The sequence below is a fragment of the Helianthus annuus genome, chromosome 8 (genome assembly GCF_002127325.2).
Source record: "Helianthus annuus cultivar XRQ/B chromosome 8, HanXRQr2.0-SUNRISE, whole genome shotgun sequence".
Taxonomy (NCBI): domain Eukaryota; kingdom Viridiplantae; phylum Streptophyta; class Magnoliopsida; order Asterales; family Asteraceae; genus Helianthus; species Helianthus annuus.
The window spans coordinates 106,606,982-106,630,120 of NC_035440.2; the positions used below are offsets into that span (position 1 = coordinate 106,606,982).

General features: G+C 32.9%; 1 protein-coding gene across 1 annotated transcript; it reads right to left on the reverse strand.

Annotated features, from left to right (window-relative positions):
- Positions 1–1,054: 1,054 nt before the first annotated feature.
- Positions 1,055–6,719, reverse strand: LOC110876763. Its single transcript, XM_035976105.1, has 11 exons — positions 6,563–6,719; positions 6,376–6,470; positions 6,073–6,250; positions 5,874–5,981; positions 5,699–5,782; positions 5,527–5,615; positions 5,178–5,416; positions 4,645–5,062; positions 4,123–4,543; positions 2,818–4,068; positions 1,055–2,715 (listed from the first exon to the last, which is right to left on the reverse strand). The coding sequence occupies exons 1-11, from the start codon at positions 6,717–6,719 to the stop codon at positions 1,055–1,057; spliced, it is 4,701 nt and encodes a 1,566-aa protein (XP_035831998.1).
- Positions 6,720–23,139: the final 16,420 nt, after the last annotated feature.

Genomic DNA, 23,139 nt, shown 5'->3' on the forward strand with positions numbered 1-23,139 from the left:
TTAAATGTTAGGGGCCAAAAGGGTTAGAAAAAAGACGTTAGGGCCCAAAAGAAAAAAAGACGTTAGAGGCTCAGATGTTAAAAATTATTTTTGTGCTAAAAGAGTAAAAGTGATATAACCACAGGGGTTAGAGTCGTAATTTACTCTATTAGTTAAATAAATAATATTATAAATGAGAAAGAGATTAAACTAAATAATAATTATCTATAAGAAAGTGAACTAAATAATATTTAGTAGGAGGATTATCTATAAAATAATTAATTAGAAAATATTAAATTAAAATAATACTTATCTATAAAACATGGCCTAATATGATGACAAGTGTTCCCAAAATGGTTTCTTTTATTATATAGTACTAGCGGTAAGACCCGTGTGCAAACACGGGTCGTTCCTCATAACCTAGTATCGTATCCCAGAAAGGGAATCCACTTCTGACCTGACCTTCTGTAGAAAACTGTGCATAACATATATTGACAGATAGTAAAAAAATAATTAGTGCAGACTTATAAAATTGATATACCCTAATGGTCAATAGGTTTATTCAACAGCAATTCTATTATGTTGATAGCAAACCACTGTTGTTTCTTAGAAAACCATGCATAATATATATTGACAGATAGTAAAAAAAAATATTGCAGACTTACAAAATTGATATAAATTAATGATCAATAGGTTTATTCAACAACAATTCCATTATGTTGATAGGAAACAATTGTTGTCTATTAACTGTTAAAAACTTCTGTTGCTTTCCAACAGACTTTACTAAGAACTGTCATCGATTATCTCCAACAAACCTTGCCAGATGGATAGATAGTAACTATCAGATGTTAGTCGACCCATGTTAAAAAGGTCAGTCAACAGAAATTACAAAGGTTAGTAAACAGATATTAAGAGAATAATGTTATTAACAACATGTGTTCTCAGGATAAGCTTAATGCAGAGCAAGTATCAGATACTTTCAAAAAGTTGTATTGCTTTCCAACAAACATTTCCTAACAACAGTTCCTCCATTATACCCAACAGACATTACCAGGTTGACAGATGTTTAGTATCATCATATATTTTGTAAAACTTCTTTGTAAACCACATTAGTAGTGGTTGTACAGACTCGTTTCTCTTTATCACAAATCAAAATTTTCAACCCCTTCCTACTTTTTACTCTAGATACAGCAACATAGAGCTGCCCATGACTAAACACTGGACGTGGAAGATATAAACCAACACGCTCCAATGATTGTCCTTGACTTTTATTTATTGTCATAGCAAAACACAGTGAAAGTGGGAATTGTCTTCGAGAAATCTTCACTGGTATTCTTTTATCTGAAGGTGTCATCTTCAGTCTTGAAATCAAAGTATGATGACCTATATTAGTCCCTGTGATAATTTTTGCTTCAATCACAACTTTTCTAAGCTTCATGATTTGTAAACGTGTACCATTACACAATCCATTTGCCTGATCAATGTTTCTGAGTAACATCACCAGAGCACCAAGTTTCAGTACTAATTTATGGTTAGGTAAACCAGATAAACGAAGATTGCTTAACACATCAGGAGGAAACAATGCCATATTAAGCTCTGATTCTTCCTCCGATTGGCATAAACTATCTGAACTAAAATAAACCTTTTCTTCACCGGGCAGACTCTCTAACAACTCTTTATTTATTGAATCCACTACTTCATTAGTTGGAGCAAGAATCGCTCTTTGTTGGAAATACGTTAAATCCCACAAAAACTTATTCATGTCCGGATATATAAATGAAATGAGAGAATAAATAGAATTGACTTGGTCATGAAGAAGTAAATCATCTGGTATTTCAATATCAATCTCACCATCATTTTCTTCACCAAGCAGACCATCACCAAGCTTTAAAATCCATTCTCCAAATTCCTTTATTTCTTTCAAATCTGCTTCCTGACAACCAACTCTTAATCTCATATTCTTAGTTAGCTTTAGTACTTGACAGTGCCGCCATATATAAGAAGAACTCAAAGAAGCATTGACTATCATTGTTCTGGTACCTTTAGGGATGACCGGAAGAATTTGTCTAAAATCACCACCAAATAGAATGACCTTTCCCCCAAACGGCTTCGATTGCATGTTCGGTTGACTGGAACGTGATATTTCTCTCATTGTTCTATCAAGAGCCTCGAAACAATGCTTGTGAGTCATAGGTGATTCATCCCACATAATCAATGTTGCTCTTTTAATTAAATCACCTAACTCAGTATTAGGCTCTATCGAACATATTGAATTCTCATTAATGTTGATTGGAATTACAAACCTTGAATGAGCAGTTCTACCACCATCCAGCAAAAGTGAAGCAATTCCACTGGATGCAACATTCAATACAACTTCACCTTTTGATTGTAATGCAGCTGAGAATGTCTTCCAAAGAAACGTCTTTCCAGTTCCACCATAACCATATACAAAAAACACACCTCCATCACCTTTTTCAATCGCTTCCATAACAATTTTATATATCCTTTCCTGTTCGGCAGTTAAACACTTTACATAACGATCATGTTCCCTTTGAAGAGCTAGTCTGTCATACGATAATTCTTTCATTATCAATCGATTGTTCAACGATGAAACATAATTGTCCGGAACACTTGGCATATCATCAAAATTTCTCACTGTACTTCCATTGGTAAGTAGCAACTTTTCAATTTCAGATAGACAGATATTTTCAAATTCTTCTTGTTGAAGATCCAAATCTAAAACAAATGTTGAAAAAAGTATTAGTTTGTTCCCAATAACAGAGCTATTGCATAATTTTAATGTAATTATATATAACTTTAATAAAATAATAACATTACCCGCAATACCAGTTATCTTTCGTTGCTGATACAGAATGTCTTCACATAACAGGGACTTCGTTTCCGACCAAAAAACACCAGGACGAGATATCGAATTTGACAGCAACAACATTACAAAAAAGGTCCTCAAGAAATCTCCGGTTAACCATGTGCTAGCTTCTTTGACAGCATTAACATATTTTTTATCATCATCCAAGAGCCCCCGTGCAAAACATGCATCTTTAAATGTTTGAAAAACCTGCCCATCAACTGTTTTTATATCTTCAAAACAGGTTGGTCCCTTAATATGATTCAGTAAAATCCTTAGGTAATAACAATCACCAAGTGATGGTGGGACATAATGTATCCTCCCAATTGATCCATACGGATGCTTTCTTCGATTCCATTTGCGATTTTTAGCATTCCATACATAATATCCCGAAAACTGAACATACCTCAATGTCCTGGAAAATTCATCGACTTTATTACAATTCATCCACTCTGTAAACATTGTCATTTTCACAGTTGGATCAATAACAATATCACACAAATTATCATGATCGTTATACATAATACTCTGACCATCTTCACAATGAAAAGGTAATACTTCAACAGCTGGATATCTATAATGTATATCATACATGAATATTCTCCAAGCATCTTCACAAGCAGAGATATATCTACAATCAAGGTATGCTTTTATCTCATCTACAGCTACATTCTGTTCCGTATTATTCTTGGTGCTATTGGCTTGAAAAACAGAAGCAGTGACTCTATCAGACCCCTTATTAATATATTTAAACAAATATTTGATAGAACCTGACTGGTTGCACCATTCAACGCTAACGCGGCACTGATACTTTCTGAGCAGGAGAGCATTGTAAGGAACTACAAATCTATTATCAAGTGTCACACCATTCTTTACTACTGTATTACTTGTTTGACGGCGACGATAGACAGGATATCCTTCAGAATCAACACAAGTCTCATCTACATATTTTTTGGGAAACTTTTTAGAACATTTTTGCTGAACCATACATGGACAAAGTGGGTTGTCTGTACCACATGGTCCATGAATCATAAATTGCTTGACAAGCTCATATAATTCAGGATCTCTTTCTTTATCTGGTATCTCAACAGTAATAACACGATCAATGTCAGATGCATTTGGAAATTTGCTTTCAGCACCCAAGAACAAACATATGTGAGCATGTGGGAGACCACGCTTCTGAAATTCCACTGTATACATAACTGAAATTTTTGAACAGTGGGCTGTTAAATAAATATAATTAGATGTTCAAAGTAAAAAATATAACTAAAGGGTACCTTCTTGTATATCACCAAAGAATTTATGTTTCTTGAAATCTTTTATAAGATGATCCAATTTACACTTGAATAATCTAGAGATAATATCCGGTCTGTCTTCAGCATTAAGAGCTTTATCGTGCAAACACCTGTAAATCTCAGGCCCGTTTGGATTACAAGTCACCGTTATGAATAAATCGGGATATCCAACAGACTTGCAAATTGCCATAGCATCCAAGTACTTTTGCATCATATATCTAGAACCACAAGTAAATGATGAAGGTAAAAGTATAGGTTTACCACAACTTGAGGCATTATTCTCTCCACTTTCAATAGTAGCATTCAAGTTCTTAAGATTTTGCACTCTAAGTTTAGGTTGTTGTGTCCTTATATAATTCAACCTGGAAGATTCTATCATCGTGTATCCATCAACCAAAAACTGCTGAAATAATTTTTTCGCATTAACTAACAATGAAAACTGATTCTGTCTATTTGAATTTTGTAACAAAAGAATTCTCTAATTGTAAGATTGGTTCTAAGTACCTCATCATCAATCGCAACCCCTCTATGTTTAATACCAACTCTATAACCATCTTCCGCATATGGGAAAATAAGTGGATATTGCAAAGCAAGGTAAGAGGGATGAAGCTCATTAATTCTTTGAAGACCACCAGACTTCTTTCTAACAACAATGTCCCATTTATCAAATGCTCCATCAAAATCACCATGTATTAACGCAGCAATTTCTGATGCTGTTGGCAAATTGTGAACTCTTCCATCCTTATCTCTTGTTCCAATAAGCTTCAAGCTTACATCTTGAAACTCATTTTCTTGAAAACAATCTCTTACCATTCTGAAGGACTGGACAAGAGGATTGCAAGAATCCAACATATCTTTAAGACCCTCTATGGTTGTACTATCAAGCTGGTTGTTTCTTGTAGTTTTGCATTCTATCTGAGAACTACCATAAATATAAAATGTTAAAATTTACATTCATTTCAAATGATAATGAATGTAAATATACTGAAAAGAAAAATATATATTCTTAAATGCCACAATTATCATAAAGAAATTACTTTACTACTTTTTGACGATTTACAACTTCGTTTTGTGAATCATATATGTAAAGCTGGGAGAATTTAGGTTCTTCCCCATCGTCCGGAAGTAGACTACCCATTCGATGATAATTCTGACCTTGTAGTCTAAATACATAAGGACCTTTACCTCTCTGATAACTTTTGTCAACCTTCCCACCAAGAGATGTGAAGGAAAACATCATGTTATATGCTCGAATATTATCCATGAAATTGCGAGACTGTGAGGTATGACTTTTATATAAATGACGTAGTAATGGAGGAGGTGTAGGCGGTCGTGGTAGCTCAACATCTCCATTTGAACAATAAAGAGAATAGGATGTTTTCTTACGTTTTTTATTTCCCTAAGCATTTCATCTTCCCATAACATTGCATCACATTTAGAACACACAAAGATGGCATCTCCATGATCAATATAATCTACAGACTTAGTAAATTTATAAGTCAACATAAGTTTTCTACATATTGAAAACTTAACAGGAATTTACATTCGTATCTTATACCTTTAGAAATTCCATGAATCTTCTTAACCACAGAATCTGGTAACATGTCATCACTCATTTGTAATTCAATTTTAGATATTCCACCTATATTGAAGCTTGTAAAATAAGATATATATAACAATTCATAAAACCTAAGATTAAACAAATCTTTTGTTTCGTAAAATTTAAAACATACAATTTGTAATATCTGATAATAGAGTCATCTCAACAAAATTGGATATTTGCTTAGTACTTCCAAAAGGAGTGTGATGGACATTCCTTCTTTCGACATTGTTGGTTGAACCTTGTAAAATAGAACATATGTAAGGATTCCAAAAACATAATCAGATGTTGATGCAGGATGACAACCTCTGTTGCAAAACTATAATACATACCACTTGAAGTATTTGAAAATGGAATCCTTTCAACAGAATCAGATGTTAATGCCGGATGACAACCCTCTGTTGTTTCTCTTTTGTTAAAGAACATACTTCCTTTTTTCTCTTTCTTCAACACACATTTGACGTTGAATTGCTTGAAGGTCAACTTCATACTTACTTGAAATTGTGTTATCTGTATCCATATTTTAAAATACTTGAATGAAAAAGATTGTTGACAACTCGAGAAAAGAACTTTGAAAGTATTATGAAAATTATTTGAAATTACCAAAAAATATCTGCAGTAAGTATACCTTTTACTTGTGTAGATGAGTGAAACAAATTACTACTAATATTTGGAGTAGCATAAACAGGAAGATGATACACATTCCTTCTCTCAACATTGGTGGTTGAAACTTGTAAAATAGAACATATGTAAGGATTCCAAAAACATAACATATACATACATATTTCTTTTAAATTTTGTTTGTAAAACTATAACACATACCACTTGAAGTATTTGAAAATGGAATCCTTTCAACAGAATCAGATGTTGATGCCGGATGACAACCCTCTGTTGTTTCTCTTCTGTTGAAGAACATACTTCCTTTTTTCTCTTTCTTCAGCACAGCTTTGACGTTGACTTGCTTGAAGGTCAACTTCATACTTACTTGAAATTGTCTTATCTGTATCCATAATTTAAAATACTTGAATGAAGAAGATAGTTGACCACTCAAAGAAAGAATTTTGAACATATTGTGAATTTTTTTTGAAATTACCAAAAAATATCTGCAGTAAGTATACCTTTTACTTCAGAAGATGAGTGAAACAAATTACTGCTAATATTTGGAGTAGCATAAGCAGGAAAATGATACACATTCCTTCTCTCAACATTGGTTGTTGAAACTTGTAAAATACGAAACATGTGTAAGGATTCCCAAAAGATAACATATAAATATATATTTCTTGTAAAATTTTGTTTACAAACCTACAAGACATACCACTTGGAGTGTTTAATAATGGAATCCTATTAACAGAATCGGATGTCGATGTACGATGAAAACCACTCTTGTTTCGCTTTTGTTGCAGAACACGCTTCCTTTTTTTCCTTGCTTCAGCATAGACTTGACTTTGACTTGGTTGAAAGAACAGTTCATACTTACTTGAAATTCTATTATCTGTAGCCATAATTTCAAATATCTGAATGAAGAAGATTGTTGAGTACTCAAGAAAAAGACTTTCAAAGTATTTTGAAAATGGTTTGAATTATTTAAAAATGATTTGAATTATTTGAAAAAGAAAGCTATATTATTAGGGGGTAAAATGTAAGTTCCTTATCTCGATGGCGGTAAAATGTAATTTATTATTCCAATGGCGGTTTACCTTTTTACATAGAGCCAGCTAGAAACATACTTTACCTTTTTAACGACTCTCCAAATCCCCTTTACAAAATTGTTTGTCTGATCTCATAAAAAGTGCTTCAAGTTTTAATCATCGATGTCCATTTCAATATTGAATCACTCCACTTGAATTTTTCTTACTTTTGACATCATCAACAACTTCGATCAAGGTATAATAATATTTATTAAAATTTGTATATACATTAGTTTCATATGCACATGATTAACAACTATTATGAAGACTGTTCTCAATGTATTGCATGTTTTAGGTGATATATCAATTTAATTTTACAAGCTTTTTTATTTTTTATAATGTTTCTGATTTGAAGTTTTGTTCGATATGGTGTTACATTTGGATTCTTGAAAGCAATCGATAAGGTATATTTTGTTGTTTTTCTTACTTGATATTAAAGAATATGATTAAATGACAAATCTTTTATTTATAGACTTGCAAAAAAAAAAAGTTATTGACAGTGGTACTCGATTCTACAGTTTTTAGAGGAATCTTTATTTATTGTTATACTCAAGATAAATCGATAAATATTAAATGCGTTATCTGAATGACATAGATATGTTAAACATTGTTGGTTCACATTTGTTATCACAATCTTTATAAATAATGAAGTATCTGATAAAATATATTGTCTCTTTTTTTTCTTTGATTTTTAACCAGAAACATAATATCTTGGAAGATGTCTTTTTATAAATATTTGGATTCTCTTAATTCCAAAATCTTGGTAAGATTATTACATTAAAACTATTTTCTACAGTTTTATTGTTAACAATTAATTCACATATAACACTTGTCAATACTTAAATACTTGAACTCAACAGATAATACCACAAAACTTTGCAAACAATCATTTACTCAAAGAAGTTCCTGGTAACATTGGCGTTATAGAGTGTGTAAACGGTATGAGATGGGATTATCGATTCTCTAAACACAATGGAACTTTTGCTCTAAAAGAATGATGGTCCTCAGTTGTCTCTGACCTTTCATTGAAAGAAGGATGTCTGTTGGTATTTAAAAAAAACGCACCATATACATATCCTGCTGACACCTTTTGAAAAAGTTCATCATTATCCAACAAAACTCCCAATGATTTCTATGTTCACATCACTATCGTTTGAGAGGAAGTTTGGATGTATGGATTCGTTCTCCCACAGTTTTACTGATGTTTGTACAGACGTGTTGGTAAGTTTTGGTATTTTAATCCAATAGTTAAATGTTACTATAGTAATTAGTGATATAGTTGTTAATTTTATTGTACCTTTGTTGATTTCATAATTTTATATGTTTTTGTTCAGCTAATACCTAAAGAGTTAGTCAACGTCAGTATTGGAGTTGGTAAACTTAAAGAGACATTTAAGATCTATGTGAACCAGTGGGACTCTTTTGATGTACTACTTCAACATGATCCTCTTCGGAATTGTTACTTTATAACCGATGGATAGGAAAAGGTTGTACACTACATGGGTATGCAAATAGGAATTGTACTTGTTTTAAGATACGTAGCGGATTACATCTTTCTGCTTACTGCCTTTGATTTGAATGGATGTGAGATTGTTGCACCAAAATCCAATAACAGTCCGATAGACGATACTTCCTCACCCAATTTGGAAGTTCTTCAAATTACCGAGGATCTGCATTAGCAGTCGGATGTTGAAGAATCCAATGACACAGATTCTGATAATGATTATGTTGTATCGAATGAATCATCCGATGATATCGACGACGCAGATTTTGATGCCGCTGTCTCATATTATGAAGTTGATCCTGATGGATGCCCCTTACAATTCGTATGGTACTGCAGCAAACATTTTGTAAGTTTATTCTGTTAATATATTATTCCTCGTTCTTTGGATGTTAAATGTTTGTTACAATTAAGCTGTTTTTTTTTGTTACTTTACTTAAATACACTATGTATTTCTTATTAATTATTGGTATTTTATAGTTATTTTTAAGCGTCTGAATGTGAAAGTAGCTTCTTTATCAAGGATTCATAGAACATTGAAGATGACAGTTGAAAATCTGAATGGAGTTGACACTGTAATTGATTTTCGACGGGAGAAGCATGGCAAGGGATTTAGATACGCGGCTTGTGAATTCACCAAGAAGTTCACGAAGCCCAATGGTATCTACAGAAATATGAGATGCAAATTTGTCTACTCTGAAGAAAAGGCCAAGCTTTAAAGAAAGTCTACAGATATTTGTGGTTGTTGGTATTATCTCATTTGAGATAAATTATGGGATGGTGATGTATCAGACTTCTATATTTTGAAAACTTACGACATACGAATATTTAAATTATAATCATGTATGCTTATCTTGTTATTTATATTAACTTAAACCTTTGTTGTACATTCTCCATATATTTTAATTGGCTCTTCATGATACATTAAAACTTGAATTATATTCTGTAAATTTATACACTCAACCTCTAGTTAGATAAAGTCTGACAAATCAAAAGCTCTGTCAAACAGAAAAATCTGTTAAAGCAAAGTCTGTTGTTCCAAACAACATCTGCTGATAAACACAAAGACTGTTATAGCAAATAACCTCTGTTGATAAACACAACCTCTACTGCTGAATATGAATAGAAAAGCATCATAAAGCTAACATCTGCTGTTACTTAAAAGGCTTTTCTTAAAAGGCTTCAACAAATTTATGGGCGATCATTGTCATAACCTCTCTGATACAAACCTCTGACTACAAACAAATTTATGCACTCAACCTCTATTCAGATAAAGTCTGCTGATAAACACAGACTGTTATAACAAATAACCTCTGCTGATAAAACAACCTCTGCTAATAAACACAAAGACTGTTATAGCAAATAACCTCTGCTGATAAAACAACCTCTGCTAATAAACACAAAGACGGTTATAGCAAATAACCTCTGCTGATAAAACAACCTCTGCCAATAAACACAAAGACTGTTATAGCAAATAACCTCTGTTGATAAAACAACCTCTACTGCTGAATATGAATACAAAAGCATCATAAAGCTAACATCTGTTGTTGAAACAAAGGTCTGCAAAACATAACATCTGCTGATCATTCCATAGTATAAATTGCTAACATCTGCTGTGACTTAACAGTGATACAGTTCAACAGAGGATTTCAAACATCTGTTTACACACGCCTCATGATGAACATCTGTTGATAAACACCGAGACGGTTCAAGCAAAGGTCTGCCAAAGAGAACCTCTGTTATGGACTAACAGATGATGCAGTTCAACAGAGAATGTTTAACAGCAGTGCTTTAACAGACCATGATCAACATATGATAATATAATAACAATAATAATCAAACTGTAGCAATTACATTTTCATAAATCTAACAACCATCATCGAAGCTGTAACAAAATCTAAACACCGATACACTAAACACTGTTACATAAGAAAAATTGATACATAAATATTGATGTTGAATCCGCTGTAGATACTGAACCACTGCTATTACCGAGCAGTGGTTTTCCTTTGGTTGATTAGGCCTTAGGTACATAAGTGCCTGTCTTTAACAGCTTTGTCTTCAACAGTGTCCGTCTATTCAATTGAGAGAAATCATTACATTACATCCCTGTTGAAAAACAGAATCAATATATTTAGGGAAATGGGATTGAAAGATGATAACCCAACAGTGGAGGATCTCATTCGACAGCTCCGATAAATTCAATGGTATTCTCAAACAATGCTTCCTAGATTTTTGAAGACCGACAAAGACCAACAAATGTCCACAGTGATACTTCTTTAGAGATTTGTCGGTCTTCAAAAATCTAGGAAACATTATTTGAGAATACAATTGAATTTATCGGAGATGTAGAATGAGATCCTCAACTGTTGGGTTATCATCTTTCAACCCCATTTTCCCTAAATATATCAATTCTGATTTTCAGACCTCCCAAAGCCACCTATCCGCCTCCAAAGAGATCGAGACAACTTGAAGCATAAGCTGGACTTGCTGTCATTCCACCAGTTGAGTATTTAATCCCAATATATACCAACTGAAAATCAATCTACTCGTAATCACATGGTACACTAATGCAAGCATCTGAATAATCAATAAACAATAACAAATCAAAGACAAAATCAAAAACTACAAACATATCAAACAAATTTCATAAAATCATGATTTATTTTAAACACATATATATCTATTTTTAAACACAAACAGACATTACCTTTTCATCAATAAAGTTGAGATCCATTTTATAACCTTGATCACATTCGGAAGCTCAGCGAACGAACTCAAGACTTCCACACCAAACAACAAATCCAGCAAGATCTACCCGAAGAACATTTAGCATCCAAACTTTCAGTTCATGATAAAAAGAAAAAAATCAAAAAATATCTATTTTTAAACTGCCGTTCGTCTACATAATATTCAAATCGATATTAAACGTGATGAATAAACAGACATCACCAGGTTTTCTAATTTGCATTGGGATTTCTCCTTTTACAAACATATCAAAATCAATCTACTCGTAATCACATGGTACACCAATGCAAGCATCTGAATAAACAATAACAAATCAAAGACAAAATCAAAAGCTACAAACATCTCAATCAAATTTCATAGAATCATGAAAGAAATTAGGTCACGGATTGTTACCAGATTTAGCGAGAGAAGAATCGATGGAAGCATTGGAGAAGATGACGATTTGAAGAAACTTCAATCTGGAAAACACGTAACAAAGCTCAAGAAACCACGAAGAAGAAGGAGAACTGATTACAAAGTATATTAACAATTACCAACAAAATAACAATTATGTGATTTACTTAAAACACATATACATCTATTTTTAAACACAAACAGACATTACCTCTTCATCAATAAAGTTGAGATCCATTTTATAACCTTGATCACATTCGGAAACTCGGCCAACGAACTCAAGACTTCAACACCAAATAACAAATCCAGCAAGATCTACCTGAAGAACATTTAGCATATAAACCTTCAGTTTGTGATAAAAAGAAAAAATCAAAAAATATCTATTTTTAAACTACCATTGGTCTGCATAATATTCAAATCGATGTTAAATGCAACGGCGTTGTCGTCTTAATCCTCTTCTCTGTATCTACAGTTTTAGAGATAGAGAGTTGAGAGAGAGTAGACAGAGAGATTGAAATGGGTTTTTGAAATTATGATCGAGTTTGGATTTGGGTTTGAATTTATATTTGAGAGAGAGAAGAATTGAAGCTCTGATGACATTAAATGCAAATTACATATCCCTATGAAGTTTTAAATTTCAAATCACCCACCCATTTTAATGAGACATCAGTGGTTTGAAATTTGAATGAACATCAGTGGTTTCATAATTGAATGTGGGCCAGACCTTTGAAATTGAAAAGTGGGGTTGTGGTTTGGATGGCAGATCTTTGAATTATGATGTCACTATGCTTCCTCTATGGCTGCCACCTCATCGCGGATGACAAAAGAAAAGCATTGTTGGACATGCTCTCTAGCTGACACATCAGCTTTTCTTATGTCACTTGGATTTCTCCTTTTATAGAAAATATAGATAGATTTAAAAGAAAATCGACAGACAATCAAGCGAAATCATCCACATTGTTAAATGAAAATTTGCAAAGTAATAATAATAATAATAATAATAATAATAATAATAATAATAATAGTGGTCTGATGGCCTTTCTTCCTCCTTCTTCCTCTTTTTATAGCCTCTTTTTTTCTAGATAGGCTTCACGTCTTTTCACTTGTGTTTTTCTTTTCACATGCCCTCATTATGACATGAGTCTTTCTTGTAACTCTAATTTTGTCAGAACGTCTTGAAAGTTGTCTTTTATGAAAGAAAGTCCACCCTTAGGAATTTGGACTTCTTTCGTCATTATTTCCTCTCTTTCCATGTTCATACTTGTCTCATAAAGTTGGTGGACATGGGGAAGACAAATTTTGACTCTATATGAGTCTTTAAGACTTAGTTTTAGTGCCTATCTTCATAGGATATTGAATCAGATTAGAAGTTATTTGAAAATCGTATTTAGAGTATAGGATTTATAAAATCCTTAATCATCATTAGATATTTGACCCTCATTTTGAGAATCAATACTCATGTTGTCCTTTTGTTTAGAACACATTGGACATATATCTTTATTATGATTTCTGAAAAAGCAAACCTTTTCTTGAGCCTGAAGACTTGATTTTATTATGTCTTTCTCCAAAAATTGAATTTTTTCCTCTAAATATTTTTGGCTAATGGTGGAGTATTTCCTGCTGGTGAAATCAGGACAGAAGAAAACATATTTTTCCCACCATAAGTCCTAAATCCATTTTTAAAGGCAGCTTCTAATGCTTGGATTATTACTTTTATTCCTAATCCTCTTCTATAATGAATATCATTTTCGTTAAAAGTTTTGAAAAATCTTTCTTTTAGTATTAAAAGAATAAGTAAAGGCTAATTTAACCATTTCTATCTGAATAAAGTGAAAAGCTAGATAATAAAATTCATTTTATAGAATTTGGTTTGCTGAATAGAGTTTTAGAGACATGACATCTTTTGGAGTAATTGTAGGGTTATTTAGTAGGGGAAGGTTCATTTGAGAAGAAAATTTAATTGAGAAGAAAAAGAACAAAGGGTAATTTTGTAAAACATTAAATAATTTTTTCACTTATCTTATTTATTATCATTTTTTGACTAATTAATTAGTCATAAAGACTAGTATCCTCCACACTAACTTTTTTTGCCTACACACATCAAAAGTTATCTTACATATTTTGAAATTCATCCTACACGTTGAAATTTATCTTACACAACTTGTAATTTATCCTACACAACTCGTAATTTATCCTACACAACTCGTAATTTATATTACACTTTAAATTATTTTATTTTATTTTTTTGAAAAAAAATATATACTTTGAAGATAAGTTACAAAAAAATTAATGTAGTTAGCTATTAAAGAGGAAGACTACAAATTAATAACCTATGTAGATTTACCAATGTACCCTTATAGTAACATTAAATACTTATATTAAATGAAGTAAAATAAATTGGTTGAAATTTCTTCTTTTTTCTTCTTACAAAATATTTCTTCTCATTTGAACTCTCCACTATTTAGATAACAATCCCTTGCCCCATCTTTAATCCACTTTGGAAAAAAAAAAGATTTCAGGAAAATCAGGTAAAGTAAGTTATTTCATATAAAAATACAACACACTTTTATTACATCAAAAACATTTTTAAAGACTTTTTGAAGCCCGATGTCCTTTCTTCCTCCTTCTTCCTCTTTTTATAGCCCAATATTTTTCTAGATAGGCTTTAGGTGTTTTCACTTGTGTTTTCTTTTCACATGCCCTCGTTATGACATGAGTCTTTCTAGTAACTCTAATTTTGTCAAAAAGTCTTGGAAGTTTTTTATGAATGAAAGTCAACCTTTGAGAATTTGGACTTCTTTCGTCATTATTTCCTCTATTTTCACGTTCATGCTTGTCTCATAAAGTTGGTGGACATGGGGAAAACAAATTTTGGCTCCATGTGAATCTTTAAGACTTAGTTTTAATGCCTATCTTTGTAGGATATTGAGTCAGATTATAAGCTATTTGAAAATCGTATTTAGAGTATAGGATTTATAAAATCCTTAATCATCGGTGTTTGACCTTCATTTTGAGAATCAATACTCATGTAGTCCTTTTGTTTAGAACACATTGGACATATATCTTTTTTATGATTCCTGAATAAGCAAACCTTTTCTTGAGCCTAAAGACTTGATTTTATTATGTCTTTCTCTAAAAAATTGAATTTTATCCTCTAAATATTTTTGGCTGATGGTGGAGTATTTCTTGTTGGTGAAATCATGACAGAAGAAAACGTATTTTCCCCACCATAAGTCCTAAATCCATTTATAAAGGCAGATTGTAATGCTTAGATTATTACTTTTATTCCTAATCCTCTTCTATAATGAATATCATTTTCATTAAAAGTTTTGAAAAATCTTTCTTTCAGTATTAACAGAATAAGTAAAGGCTAATTTAACCTTTTTTATCTTAATAAAGTGAAAAGCAGGATAATAAAATTCATTATAAAAATTTGGCCCTGCATAAAAGACTTTTAAAGCCATGACATCTTTTGGAGTAATTGTAGGGTTATTTAGATAAAAATCCCTTACACCATCTTTAAACCATTTTGGAACAAAAAAATAAAGATATCAGGAAAAGCAGGTAAAGTAAGTTATTTCTTATAAAAATACAACACACTCTTAATACATCAAAAACATTTTAAAAGACTTGTTGAAACCCGATGTCCTTTCTTCCTCCTTCTTCCTCTTTTTATAGCCCAATATTTTTCTAGATAGGTTCTAGGTCTTTTCAGTTCTGTTTTCTTTTCACATGCTCTTGTTATGACATGTCTTTCTTATAACTCTAAATTTGTCAGAAGGTCTTGAAAGTTGTCTTTTATGAAAAAAGCCAACCCTTGTAAATTTGGACTTCTTTCGTCATTATTTCCTCTCTTTTCACGTTCATGCTTGTCTCATAAAGTTGGTGGACATGGAGAAGGCAAATTTTGACTCCATGTGAGTCTTTAAGACTTAGGGGCTGTTTAGCAACGTCTGATTGGTTAAGTGCTAAACCAGTAAGAGGTCTGAACCATTAAGGCCTAAATCAGTAAGAGGTATAAACCATTAAGAGCCTGTATAATGCTTAACCATTCAAAGATAAATGTCTGACTAATTCAGATTAGAGATCTTAACCATTCAGACTCTGTATAAATCTTAACCATTCAGAGGCAAATGTCTGAACCATTCAGAGGCAAATGTCTGAACCATTCAAACATCTTCTCGTGAAACAAACAGTCTAAACCACTAACACTGTGTTCCAGAGTTTACTAATGGAAGGAAAGGAAAAGAAACTAAAAGAAACTAAAAATATTTTGTGTTCCAGAGTTTCATTTAAGGAAGGAAAAGAAAGGAAAATAAAACATGTCGTGTTCCCGAGTTTCATTTAAGGAAGGAAAAGATAGGAAATGAAAGGAAAACTAGGCTAAATTCTTTAGTTTTTCTTTCCTTCTGATTTGGGAGGAAATGGTGGGAAAGACATCTTTTTTCTTCCTTTCTCGTCCTTTCTTTTCTCACCTTTACTTTCTTTTCTTATCCCTCGTTAAGTTAACTCGGGAACAGAGCGTAAGTGTTGAACCAGTAAGAGGTCTGAACCATTAAGAGCCTCATTAAGAGGTAAACAAACAGCCCCTTAGTTTTAATGCTTATCTTTGTAGGATACTAAATCAGATTATAAGTTATTTGAAAATCGTATTTAAAGTATAGGATTTATAAAATCCTTAATCATCTGACCCTCATTTTGAGAATCAATACTCATGTTGTCCTTTTGTTTAGACTTGATTTTATTATGTCTTTCTCCAAAAATTGAATTTTATCCTCTAAATATTTTTGGCTGATGGTGGAGTATTTCTTGCTGTTGACTTCATGACAGAAGAAAACATATTTTTCCCACCATAAGTCCTAAATCCATTTTTAAAACCAACTTAAAATGCTTGGATTATTACTTTTATTCCTAATCCTCTTGTATAATGAATATCATTTTCACTAAAAGTTTTGAAAAATCTTTCTTTCGGTATTAACATAATAAGTAAAGGCTAATTTAACCTTTTCTATCTGAATAAAGTGAAAAGCTGGATAATAAAATTCATTATAAAAATTTGGCCCTGCAAAAAGGAGTTTTAGGGCCATGACATCTTTTGGAGTAATTGTAGAGTTATTTAAATAACAATCCCTTAGCCCATCTTTAACCCATTTTGGTAAAAAAAAAATAATGAAGATTTCAGAAAAATCAAGTAAAGTAAGTTATTTGTTATAACAATACAACACATTTTTAGTACATCAAAAACCTTTTTAAAGACTTGTTGAAGCCCGATGTCCTTTCTTCCTCATTTTATAGCCCAATATTTTTCTAGATAGGCTCTAGGTCTTTTCACTTGTGTTTTCTTTTTCACATGCCCTCGTTATGACATGAGTTTTTCTTGTAACTCTAATTTTGTCAGAAAGCCTTGAAAGTTGTATTTTATGAAAGAAAGTCCACCCTTGGGAATTTGGACTTCTTTCGTCATTATTTCCTCTCTTTTCACGTTCATGCTTGTCTCATAAAGTTTGTGGACATGGGGAAAGCAAATTTTGACTCCATGTGAGTCTTTAAGACTTAGTTTTAATGCCTATCTTTGTAGGATATTGAATTAGATTATAAGTTATTTGAAAATCGTATTTAGAGTATAGGATTTATAAAGTCCTTTATCATCGGTGTTTGACCCTTATTTTGAGAATAAATACTCATGTTGTCCTTTTGTTTAGAACACATTGGACATATGTCTTTATTATGATTTTTGAATAAGCAAATCTCTTCTTGACCCTGAAGACTTGATTTTATTGTGTCTTTCTCCAAAAATTGAATTTTTTCCTCTAAATATTTTTGGCTAATGGTGGAGTATTTCCTGCTGGTGAAATCATGACAGAAGAAAACATATTTTTCCCACCATAAGTCCTAAATTCATTTTTAAAGGCAGCTTATAATGCTTGGATTATTACTTTTATCCCTAATCCTCTTCTATAATGAATATCATTTTCATTAAAAGTTTTGAAAAATCTTTCTTTCAGTATTAACAGAATAAGTAAAGGCTAATTTAACCTTTTTTATCTGAATAAAGTGAAAAGCTGGATAATAAAATTCATTATAAAAATTTGGTCCTGCAGAAAAGAGTTTTAGAGCCATGACATCTTTTGGAGTAATTGTAGGGTTATTTAGATAACAATCCCTTACACCATCTTAAACCATTTTGGAACAAAAAAATAAAGATATCAGGAAAAGCAGGTAAAGTAAGTTATTTCTTATAAAAATAAAACACACTTTTAGTACATCACAAACTTTCTTAAAGACTTGTTGAAGCCCGATGTCCTTTCTTCCTCCTTCTTCCTCTTTTTATAGCCCAATATTTTTCTAGATGGGCTCTAGGTATTTTCACTTGTGTTTTCTTTTCACATGCTCTCGTTATGACATGTATTTCTTGTAACTCTAATTTTGTTAGAAGGTCTTGAAAGTTGTCTTTTATGAAAAAAGCACACCCTTGGAAATTTGGACTTCTTTCTTCATTATTTCCTCTCTTTTCACGTTCATGTTTGTCTCATAAAGTTGGTGGACATGGAGAAGGCAAATTTTGACTCCATGTGAGTCTTTAAGACTTAGGGGCTGTTTGGCAACTTCTGATTGGTTAAGTGCTAAACCAGTAAGAGGTTTGAACCATTAAGGCCTGAATCAGTAAGAGATATAAACCATTAAGAGCCTGTATAATGCTTAACCATTCAAAGATAAATGTCTGACTAATTCAGATTAGAGATCTTAACCATTCAGACTCTGTATAAATCTTAACCATTCAGAGGCAAATGTCTGAACCATTCAGAGGCAAATGTCTGAACCATTCAAACATCTACTCGTGAAACAAACAGTCTAAACCACTAACACTGTGTTCCAGAGTTTACTAATGGAAGGAAAGGAAAAGAAACATAAAGAAACTAAAAATATTTTGTGTTCCAGAGTTTCATTTAAGGAAGGAAAAGAAAGGAAAATAAAACATGTCGTGTTCCCCGATTTCCACGTGTCTCACCGGTGGGCCCGGTGGGGGATTACCGTGACGTGGTTGGCAACATAATAGTCAAACAACACAATTATATGAATGCACAGCGGAAGCAAAAGGTAAAATATATGCAATCTAAATATAAGTAATATCGAGTATTACAACGGAGAGTAAAAAGATCCACAGGCGGATCGATAATAAAACAGAAACAATAGTTCAACAGACTTTGACATCTAGAGCTTGCGAGACTTGAGTAATGATGTCTGGAGTAGCCAGCCTATTACGTCTAGCACCTGCACTTAACCTTTTTGGAAAATACGTCAGTTTACACTGGTAAATACAACTCAACTGACTCGTTTTAAAAGAGTTTGTAAATTGATTTGAATGCACTTCGGCAAAACTATCTTTATAACTTGGGACAATTATTTGTATATAATCTTGTATACAGATTTACTTATTTGCCGTCCATTAGTACCGGTTAGAAGAGCCGGTTTAAGTTATCTGACACGCCACCGGTATAATGCCCACAAGGTAGATTCCTTTAGTGGATTACCAGTTTTTACATAATGCATCTGTCAGGTGTACGCCTACACCCCGTGCTTAGGTCGTGGCCATTTCGTAAAATGATGCCAAGGATATCCGGGACATGGTCATTTAACCCCAAGGGCCATACATCAAATAATACAGAACAAAGCGGGTTATGTAAATACATTAATCACAATCCGATTTAAATGACTACATACCCGACCAAGCGGTACTTTTATTGTCACACCCCTTTCTGCGGCGGAAGCACGAGGTGTGATCATGAAAGGTTCTCATTGCATACGAAAGGTAAACATACTACATGCTCATGAAAATAACTTCAAATACCAGAATTTGAAATCATAAGTTAGCGTTTACATCGCGAGTTAACATAAAACATTGTCTTAAAAGGTTTACACTTTATTTAAAGACAAACATAAGCGACATCCACGAGCATAAGTAAGACCACGCGCACATCCATCGTAGTTACCTGAAATACATGTGAGTTTTGGAAAAACGTCAACATAATGTTGGTGTGAATTCATGCCGTTTTGTTTTGCACTTTTGTATACTTTGTATGAAAACATATTTTGTGAATAAATCGAGTTTTCATAAAATCCAGTTTCATGTGTACACCACGTACTCATGTATGATTCAAATTCTTCTAGAGTACCCCACGTACTCAAGTATAATCCATGCTTTTCTTGAGTACCCCACGTACTCAAGTATTCATCAAGTTTTAGAATGGTATGAGTTTTTATGTAAATTAAGTATTCCTGTAGGTATCAGGGTTGTTAATGGGTTGCAAAGCCATTAACATGTGACACGACATAGGAAGTCACCAAACCTTAGGCATTTAATTGGTATATTCTGAGACACAAAAGCACTACTCGATACTCGCCCTCATCGAGAGTGTGGCTGCCCGGCACCCGTTAGATCTAACCTTTTGTTCTGCGGTCTAGGTATATTGTTGATTAATGGTGCTTCTGTACCCTATTCGTGACACGATTCCTCGCATCATTTTTCATAGCGCATCCTACTTGGTACTCGTTTCTCACCAAGCGCGCTTCTCATATTCCTATTTCACAACACACTTGGTACTCGTTCTCACCAAGTGCGCTTCTCGTTTTCTTATTTCACAACACACTTGGTACTCGTTCTCACCAAGTGCGCTTCTTGTATTCTTATATCGCTACACACTTGGTACTCGTTCTCACCAAGTGTGCTTTTTATTATCATACCATTTGTTAAACATAAAAATATCTGTAACATGTATTTCACCCCCGAAGTTATAAAACTGAAAACAGTTAAGAGAAAAGGGGGAGCATGAACTCACAACTTTGCGTTCCTGTGCGTCGTAAACTTCACCGGGTTTGCTTATTTAACGTCGTAACCTATACGCGTTTTCTTAACGTTAGTCACTAGACTTGCATCGCACAAGTACAGTCACTCTCTTTTGTGTATATATTCTTGTGTTAAAAATATTTTATATTTTTTTTTTTTTACTAAGTATCTTACTTATATTATTTTTCGCAAATTAATATAAGTATCTTGTGTTTTGCACTTTGCACCCGAATTATGTGTCTTGTATATTGTATGTGTATTTTCATGTTTATACTCCTCATGAGTATTTAGTGTATTTTTACGTCTTAATACGCTAGCACGTATAACACATACTATATACACTTAGCACAGAAGTTGGTGATAAAATAATATATATTTTTCTCTCAAAAATATACATACTTATATCCATTTTTATTCTTGAAGAAATCCTCATTTCTTATCACTAAAAATTAGGGAAACCTTGGTAATACTCTTAAATACATTTTTAGGGAATAAGTTTCTCAAAAACTTATATTTTTCTAAGTATCAAAATTTATAAAAATTTTGGCAGAGTTTCCCCTAAAAATGGAGGTTTCCCATGTTTTCAAAACATGTGTTTATTTTCTTTTAAATCGTCAACAATCATCAACAACACTTATCAACAATAATCATCCACGAATATCACTAATTTCTCCATTTCATGAACTTGGTTATTTACTAAAATTGTGTAGTAACTTACTAGCACATTTAGTAAGTCTTGTTATCTTTAAAAATAAGTTTAGTTTCTTAAAAACCTTATTTTCAAAGAATATAAAGTTTCACAACTTCTAGTCGGTTTTTACGAAAATTATTTCTTTGTTAAAACTTTTGTTACGCAAGTGTCCATACACTTGTTTGTTCACAAAAATCACTTTTGTTTGTGTAAGATCCGGTTTAGAACATGTGGTTCCTTTTGACGCTTGGTCTTTTGAAAATACCACTTGTAGATACATAGATCGGCAAGTTTTAAACACTATTTAACAAGTAAAAATACTTTTACACAAGTTCATGTTTCTCGTGTGGTAGAGTTTCACCTTTTAACCCTTGTACCGTCCGAAACAAGCTTATGTCAAGATCTATGATCTTAACAAAGTCGGGTTAAACGGTGATCCGAGCTACCACAATGTAGACCGGGCCTAAATAATCCCACCAATCAAATACTACCACATTTACACATCATGTGAGCTTTTATCCATCATTTAAGTGTCTTTTAGTAGACTTTAATGTATCAAATTGCAAGATTCCAAGTTTTAACTGTTATCTATCATATTAACCACTCTAGATTAGTTCAAGAATGTGTTTTAAGTAACTCACCACTAGCTCGAGGCTAGGGAAGAATCTAGACGCGAATGTGGTGGATAAAAGCTAGAGAAAAAGGTCCTTCGTGCTCCGAGTGCACCAAGCCTCCTAATACGTGATCCTTGATGCTTGGGTATGCTTGGAATGGCTTGAACAAGGCTCGAAAAATTGATGGGTGATTAGGGATGTTTGGCCGTGAGCTTTCTAGAGGGAGAGAGGAGAGTTGTTTGGTGTTGTGAAGTGTGAAAGTTCATATGTGCCATCTCACGGTATTTATAGACATTCCATATGGCATATTCCTAGCATATTCCTGGCATATTCTTGGAATATTCCTAGCATATTCCTGGAATATTCCTAGCATATTCCTGGCATATTCCTAGAATATTCCTAGCATATTCCTAGCATATTCCTGGAATATTCCTAGCATATTCCTGGAATATTCCTAGCATATTCCTGGCATATTCCTGGAATATTCCTAGCATATTCCTAGCATATTCCTGGAATATTCCTAGCATATTCCTGGCATATTCCTGGAATATTCCTAGCATATTCCTAGATTTTCTGCGTTGTCTGCGTTTTGCAGTGTAAGCACTGTGTCGCGTAGGAACTCACGGTACGCGCTTAAACTTGAAAAATAACGTTTTTAAGCGTTTCAATTTATTTTTCAACACGAACCTGATTAAAATAAAATTTTAATCATAACAGAATATTTGTGGGATTAAATATTATCCGGGCGGCCACCAACGTTCGTTTCGCAGTTTTGTCGTAATTTGTTCTGCACTTAAAGTGTGTTTCGGGTGCCTTTTAGTGCGTGTTTTAGCTTTCGTAACGACCATAAATTAAACCCTGATATGTACTCTTGGGTTTTAATGTATTCTTGTTATTGGACCTACACCTAGGCTCCAAT